Here is a 7,719-nt window from a genome sequence, read left to right as displayed (position 1 = left end):
TTCAAATTCAAATTCAGATTCAAATAAATTTTATTGCACAAATATCTCACAGATCATGTATATATGATCAATACTTTGGCAGTATGTCGCGAGATGGCGTTGTGTACGATTCAGAGTGTTTACTTTCGTTCCGAGTTCAATTATCAATCTTGAAAACGTGCATCCTGATCAAATTTTTCGAATTTTTATACTGTTTTGGACTATTTCGTCGAAGTACACGTTCGACACGCACGGCATCTACCGCTCAACCGATTCTACCGCTCTACCGCTCGCCGAAAGCTGGTGCTAAAATTTGGCTTGGGCCTGGTCCGACGTTTTCGATGGGAGCAAATCTGGCACGGGCCTAATTAGGCTCGGGCCAAAAACGTCTGTGTGAACGCTCGGCTCGAGCCAAATCTGGAGCGGGCCTAATTAGGCTCGGGCCAAAAACGTCTGTGTGAACGCTCGGCTCGAGCCAAATCTGGAGCGGGCCTAATTAGGCTTGGGCCAAAAACGTCCGTGTGAGCGCGCCTTATACCTCCTATACACCGAACTTCACAGAAAACAGAACTACGTCGATGGTACCGAGGGTGGTCGGTATAGGTAGAGGTGACTCTATATAAACGCGGGAGTGAATAGAAACAAATTCGTTTGTATTGAACTCTCGCGATATGATGATCTATGTGATCTGTCGCAGGATCAGGGTCCCATCATGACTCCGTGGATGGCCTGCGCCGACGCCTCGCTCAGCGCACAGTCCCTCCTACACCAGTTACAGGTGCTCGCGCGACAGCCGACCGCCGAGGGGGCGCCACCGAGCGACTACCGGCGCCTGACGCGGGACCCGGCAGCGAACGACGTCGACTTCCGCGACATGCTGATCGGACATCAGCGCGACGACGCCACGGCGGGCGAGCTGCCTCCGCAGCCCGTCGCCGCGGTTACGGCGCCGGACGCTTGCCAGCTGACGGGTGAGTGGCTGCTGCGTGCGGTGATGGGGTTTAGCGTGCAAGTGCCAAACCACTTTCAGAACTGAAGTGGAGACGATTTCGTGCGACGATTTTAAAAGAAGGGAACAGAAATGAAAACCGATTCGAATAACGATTTTAAAAGAAAGAAAACGATTCCACTCGAATTCGCAGCACATTGTTTTTCTTTGGGGGCGTGCGTTCGTTGTCGACTGTCGAAATCTTGTATTTCCCAGATTTCAAGTCAAAAACCTTCATAAAAACTTAATCATCATTAGTAAAAATTCTCACCTAAGCCAGTTGGTTCTGACCGCGCAGTCCTTTGTATGATTACCCGTCTCCAGTGAGCCTCCTGAGTGTTCCTGAACTATCTTTTGTCATCCATTAGTGGCTACAAAGGAACCGGAATGAGGTTCCTGACTAAAAAACAACAACAAAGAAAATAAAACCTGGTGGTGGGGCAGTAGATGGATGCTGTGGTACGATGAATAATATTGATGTAATCTTACAGAGCTGATCCGCGATGCTTCGGCGTCCGCGCACCCCGAGAACACGCTCGCGCCGCCCCGCCCCGCGACGCCGGATGCTGCGGCCGCGACGATGACACAGACGAGGAGTGCGGAGGAGGGAAGCTGCGGGAGTGAAGCCAAGCCGGTGGTCATCACGGACGGGGAGGATGAGGATGACGAGGCGATGAGAGCCATGCTGCTACAATCGCTCGCCGTCAAGAAGCGAGGCAAGGTGAGGCGCACGTGCATGAGAGAGAGCTGGAAGCGTCGATGAATCTTGTCATCCGCTTCCGATTTGGATATTTAATATCATAGAAAAAATATTACTATTAGGACGAAAAATGTCTCTAACTTAATGAATAATGCGAAGATTGTAGATGCATGTCATTTGTATCCACGCGTGCAGGAAGAGGTGGTGGAAGTTAAGCTCACGAGGTCACAGGATCGGCCAGCGGGCATGCTGAAACCTCAAAACCAAAAACAACAGATGAAAAGGAAGTTGAAAGCGAAGATGCATAAGGTAGGATACAGAAATGCTTGTTTTTTTTATTGCTATTTCATGAAATGAGAGCAACGTGCTCACTTAAAAAGCGCCCTGCAGTAGCTTTACTGACCTGGCGACAGTATACAGGGGGGATGTGGTTGCTCAGACGAATATATGAGTTACTCGGTCTGCATATTGACAGCGTATTAGAAGGTTCCCAAACGTGTCATATAATAGCCCCGTAATTTAAAAGTGCATCGCGACATGATTTTTTCCTCTAGGTTTCTCTGTGTTTTGAGATATATATATATATATATATATTAATGCGAACATATTTTCGTGTAGCGCGCAAAAAAATAACTTAGATATACTAATAGCATTAGATAAGATGCAATAATTGTTATACCATGTTAGGTACCCAAGCACATGCCGGTGGTCATACAGCTAGGTGACAGCAGCTCTCACATACTGTAATTACAGTATGTGAGAACTGCTGTCACCTAGCTGTATGACCACCGGCATGTGCTTGGGTACCTATAGCAATACGTCATCATCACTACCTATCGTTATCGCTATAGTGTAATAATTATTACACTATAGCTATAACGATAGATGGTGATGACGTATTGCTATAGGTACCCAAGCACATGCCGGTGGTCATACAGCTAGGTGACAGCAGTTCTCACATACTGTAATTATTACACTATAGCGATAACGATAGGTAGTGGTGATGACGTATTGTTATAGGTACCCAAGCACATGCCGGTGGTCATACAGCTAGGTGACAGCAGTTCGGACAGCGAGGATGGAGACGCGGTGCGCACGTCGGTCCGCGTCAATCACTCAGCGTTCCTCAGCAGCCTTGACGTCTTCCTGAAGCGAGCGCGGAAGAGCGTGAGTGAACTTGCCTCCAAGCGCACACGCTCGCGAGGCGATGTTAGGGTTAGTAAGAAGAACATCAGTGAACTCACCTCAAGCGCACACCCATGCGCAGCAATGTTAGGGTTAAAAAGGACAGTTTATAAATGTGCTCTTGCGGTTTGCTCTGTTACGTTGGTGTCAGCGTAATCCTTTGTTCGCATAATTATAATTAACAGATACGACTAGACCCCCCGCCCGTCACCTCATCCTCGCCCGTTTCCTCTGTCCTCGCGTCGTGCGCATTGACCCTGAAGGTGACCTTCCCCCAGGTGATGCACGCGGCTCCCCCCGCACGCATAGAGGGCGCCGCCACCCCGCCGACGCCGCAGCAGCAGCAGCAGCAAGCGAGGGAGAAGTCGCGGGATGCGGGCGCGTCGCCGCGGGACCTCGTGCATCCGACGCCAGACGCCGTGTCGCAGCTTCCTCCCGAACGCATCAAGGAGTACCGGAGGCTGCGCTGGCAGCTCATCAAGAAGCAGATGGACCGGCGGAAAGGTGCGAGGGCAGTGGGGGCGGGGGAGATGTTTTGCGACTCGGGGGCCGAGGAACGAAGAGGGGCACAGCAGGCGGGGGGACGTTGGGATGAGGGTTTCATTGATGACTATGTGATGATTTGCACGTATCTTTATATATATATATATATTCTAGGTTCATATTCGATCGTTTTATTTAATGTAAGTGGTGCGGCTGCTTGCACAGCTCCTTGCTGCGGTCTCGTAAATGTCATTCACTTGTCGCGCATTTCACGGATTTCTGCAGACGGTTCAGACGGGAAACCCTCCACCGCAGCATCCACTCCGCAGCTGAAGCCCAAAGCCACGAAGTCCTCCTCCTCCTCCTCCGCGGCTGAAGTTGGCCTCGGCGATGCTGCGCGATCGTTGTCGGGGAAGCCCAGAGCCGTGGAGGATGCCGACGAGGAGGAGAGGAAGAGCAGAGAGCGAGAGGCTGCAGGACGGAGGTTGCAGGAACACAGGTGTGTGGCGTGGTCGGGGGCTGAGGGGTCGGAGGTGAGGGGGAGGGTGGCGGTGGTTCTACACCGCGCTGCTTCCTTGTGTTATGCATTTATTTTCTAGCAGCTTTTACCACAATTCACAACTGATAGAACGAAAAAATCCTTGTAATAAATACTCGTAAATAATCCAATTTCCGTGCAAATGCAAATTAATAATGTACATACAATGTAAATAGTCATGATAAATACTCATAGCTATAATATATGATACATATACACATACATATATATATAAATATGTGTGTATATGATAATAATATATAAAAAATGATGTAATAAATATACAATATAAGCGAGAACTAAATAATAAATAGAATTATTTACTCGTGTTTACTTCTGCTAATATAGAATATGAGTACAAATAAATTTCCGTGAAAATACAACAACACAGTAGAGTGGCCGTATAGAGTGAAACAGCAGCATCAGCTGCATAACGTGTGATTCGATGGTGTTGGACCATCCGCTGCATAACGTGTTTGCTTCCTCCCACCGGACGTGTGCAGGGATTCGATGGTGCGTGAGCGGCAGGAGGCAGAGAGAATGCGTCTGGAGCTGATTAAGAAGAAGAGCATCGTGCGCATAGCCGAGCAGAAGGTGAAGAAGCTGACGCAGCAGCTAGACGTTGCTGAGAAGATCGCGCGCCGCAACAAGCAGCTCATCGTCCGCCTCAACACACAGGTGAGCTGACGTGCCATATAGTGCTGCGATTGACAGCTAGCTCTCTCGCTCTGTCTCTCTCTCTCTCTCTCTCTCTCTCTCTCTCTCTCTCTCTCTCTCTCTCTCTCTCTCTCTCTCTCTCTCTCTCTCTCTCTCTCTCCTCTGTCTCTCTCTCTCTCTCTCTCTCTCTCTCGCACTCCCTCTTTTTTTTTGCTCTGACTCTTGCACTCTCTTTTGCTTGCTCTTTCTTGCCCTCTCTCTCTTGCTCTCTCTCTATCTCTCGCTCTCTCTCTCTCTCTCTCTCTCTCTCTCTCTCTCTCTTTCTATCAATCTCTATCTCTCTCTCTTTCTATCAATCTGTCTCTGTCTCTCTCATATACATATATAATTGGTCGCTCAGTGATCAAATTCTCAACTGTTGTGTTATAGGCACAGGAAGTGCAGAAGAGGCTGGATAGAGGTGCTCAGGTAGAGAATGAGCTCCTGCACACACAGTCACTAAACGGAGGCAGCGGAAGCAGCGGCGGGGGTGGTGGCGTGGTGAGATTACTGCAGAAGTCGGGCGGCAGCCGAAATATAACAGAGAGAGGTCGGAATGGATCGCCACAGGTAAGGTGACCCTGCCCACTCTTCAGGTAAAATATATGTTTTAGGTAAACTGACCTGCCCTATACTGAAACGAGTTAAAGTGAGAAAATGAATATATCGTCGGATATTTTTGAGATATTTGGGAAATCGTTAATTTTCCATGAAAATTTCTGTCAGCTTTATAATATTGTGTAATTTTCTGTCTAGCTTTATTATGCAAGAAGTATTGTGAAGAGTAGTATTATAAATTCATAGTACTTAATTAGTATTATTATTAGTAAATGAATTTAATATATCTGCTATAAGGTAGTACATAGTATTATGTATATATATACACATAAGTAACGTAGATTGTTATGCTTCTAGATGAGAGTTGCAAAGCCAGCACTCAGCAACTCATCGTCACCGCATCTCGTGGAGAAGAGCGATAGCAGGCCGCTGACTCCCGTTGCCGTGACGACGGCGGCACAACTGAGAACCTCCACGCCAACCAGCGGGTTAACGTGCCACCCTTCTGCCACTGTGCAACACACCACCACCACCACCAGCAGCAGCAGCAGCAGCAGCAGCAGCACAACCACCACCACCACCAGCAGCAGCAGCAGCAGCAGCAGTTACCCAGGTAACGTGTGCAGCTGTGCAGAGTTAGCATCTGTAGCGTACGGCTAGTAATGTGATGGGCTGTCAAAACACCTAGTTCTTCTCATTTTCAATAATTGCCAATAACAAGTGATAGGTGGTTGGCTAACGGATTCTCCATTTGTTGGCTGGTGTTGAATTGTTCAATGTGTTTTGAAACTAATACCATGAACTATAATATCATAATAAAGTAAGAATAGAACTATTAATAGATTCTATAGTAAAATTCATTAATAGTAAAGATAATAACAAAAAATAATAGTATTACCAGTGTATGGTATTATATCCTACTACATATATCCGGCTAAGAAATTTACTGGACGTTTCAAATTCATACTGGACCATTGTCAACCCATCGTTATTAAATCTAAATGTCTAATTTTCTGTTGTTAAACATTAACATGTGTAATTAAGTATTAGTGTGACATGTTCTAAATAACCAGTCATCGTTATTAATGTGACATTTTATAATAAAAACCCCGTCATCGATGTTAATGACTCGTGTCGTTGGATGGCACGTAGCTGTACAGCATTTAGCGTCGACGCTGACATCGTCACGTGTGAAACTCCCTCGTAATGCCGCGCCATTCACGTTACGTAGGTAAGAGTTTGCCAGGGAGTCTCAGCGGCGGCAGCAGCAGTAGCGCCCCCACGGCCGAGAAGGTACGTCTGCTGCGGCTGCAGAAGGAATACCTGCAGAAGATCGCCCGTCTGCAGCAGGGCATGGCCACCGCCGCGAGTCCCGTCGCCGCTGCGACGCCGTCTGGTCTCCCGTCTCCGACGAAGGTCGTGCAGAGGTCGAAGGTCGCACGGAGGAAGTCGCTGCTGGAGCTGAACGCTAGCACGAGGCCGTGTCTGTCTGAGAACGGGGAGAGCGCGGGGGAAGGCGGGAAGGAAGCCACAAAGAAAGCTGCGAAAGAAACTGGGAAGGAAGCTGCAAAAGAAACTGGGAAGGAACCCGAGAGGAAAGCTGGGAAGGAAGCTTGTGGTGCAACTGGGGAGGAAACCACCAGGAAAGCCGGGAAGGAAGGCAGAGAGGAGGCCAGGAGTTTCGAGGGAGGCTCTGGCGTGACAGAGGGCGCCACTGTGACGATGCCTGTGGGAGAGGCGCTGGCTCGTGTCACCCAACTACTGGTACGAGGGGAGGAGCTCTCACTCTCATGCTAGGTTAAAGAAATATGCATGATGTGCATGATAATGAAAATTATGATATATGCTAAATTTATGAAATATTTATATTACATTGTTATTTACTGAGATAATTAAATCGTTAAATATGCTATAGGCATTTAGTCGTGTCGAGGGTGGTTTACGGATGCCATCGTAACGCGTAAAACCTCCGATCGCGTGTTGACAGATGGAGTCTTACGAGAGGTCTCCGCTGGAGGGGGCACCGTCGGCTGCCGACTACAGCCTCCAGGGGGCGCTGGTGCCGGCGGCGGCGGAGAGCGTCGACCCTGGCGTGAGCGTCGATGACGTGTGGTGTAGGAGGAAGCCCGTGGAGAGCGAGACGATGGGGAGGCTGCAGCCGTACAGCAGCGCGCTGCTGCACTTCAAGTCCTACAGGTGGGTTGTCACTAATGCTCTAAAATACTATACGGCGAAACCCTGGTTTTACGCGCTCCGATTTAACGCGAATTCGTTTTTTTGCTCTTTCCGGAACTGAAAAGTCTTTTGGTGAGTTAAGTCAGCCTTAGGTCGAAGCGATGATCGCTTATAGATCGCACAACTAAATGCATTTACATGACTTGTTGGTGTGTGCATGTTGTGTACATGACTGTATGCATTGTTTCTTCACGCTGAATTTCTTGAACCCCGATTTAGTGCGACCCCGCTTTTTTTCGCAATGACATTTTATGGACCTCAATAATCGCATTATAATAGGGCCACACTGTAATTAATAAAGTAGTGGTGCGAATCATACAGGTAATGTATTGTATTTTAGAGCATTAGTGAAATTAA

At 48.2% G+C, this 7,719-nt stretch overlaps 1 protein-coding gene across 1 annotated transcript in view; it reads left to right on the top strand.

The window, feature by feature from the left end:
• The window catches only part of LOC106807118 (zinc finger C3H1 domain-containing protein-like), a 31,302-nt gene that overhangs the window by 7,483 nt on the left and 16,100 nt on the right, over positions 1-7,719 (top strand). The window contains exons 9-19 of the mRNA XM_014809378.1: positions 677-950; positions 1,459-1,688; positions 1,863-1,976; positions 2,688-2,834; positions 3,131-3,356; positions 3,621-3,834; positions 4,377-4,551; positions 4,960-5,139; positions 5,485-5,687; positions 6,351-6,891; positions 7,115-7,323. Of these exons, the coding sequence (XP_014664864.1) occupies positions 677-950; positions 1,459-1,688; positions 1,863-1,976; positions 2,688-2,834; positions 3,131-3,356; positions 3,621-3,834; positions 4,377-4,551; positions 4,960-5,139; positions 5,485-5,687; positions 6,351-6,891; positions 7,115-7,323 (2,513 nt within the window). The remainder of the gene's footprint in view (positions 1-676; positions 951-1,458; positions 1,689-1,862; positions 1,977-2,687; positions 2,835-3,130; positions 3,357-3,620; positions 3,835-4,376; positions 4,552-4,959; positions 5,140-5,484; positions 5,688-6,350; positions 6,892-7,114; positions 7,324-7,719) is intronic.

The sequence above is a fragment of the Priapulus caudatus genome, unplaced genomic scaffold (genome assembly GCF_000485595.1).
Source record: "Priapulus caudatus unplaced genomic scaffold, Priapulus_caudatus-5.0.1 Scaffold197, whole genome shotgun sequence".
Classification (NCBI taxonomy): Eukaryota; Metazoa; Priapulida; class Priapulimorpha; order Priapulimorphida; family Priapulidae; genus Priapulus; species Priapulus caudatus.
Note: the sequence above shows the minus strand (reverse complement) of the source record. Positions and strands in the feature narration are given on the sequence as shown.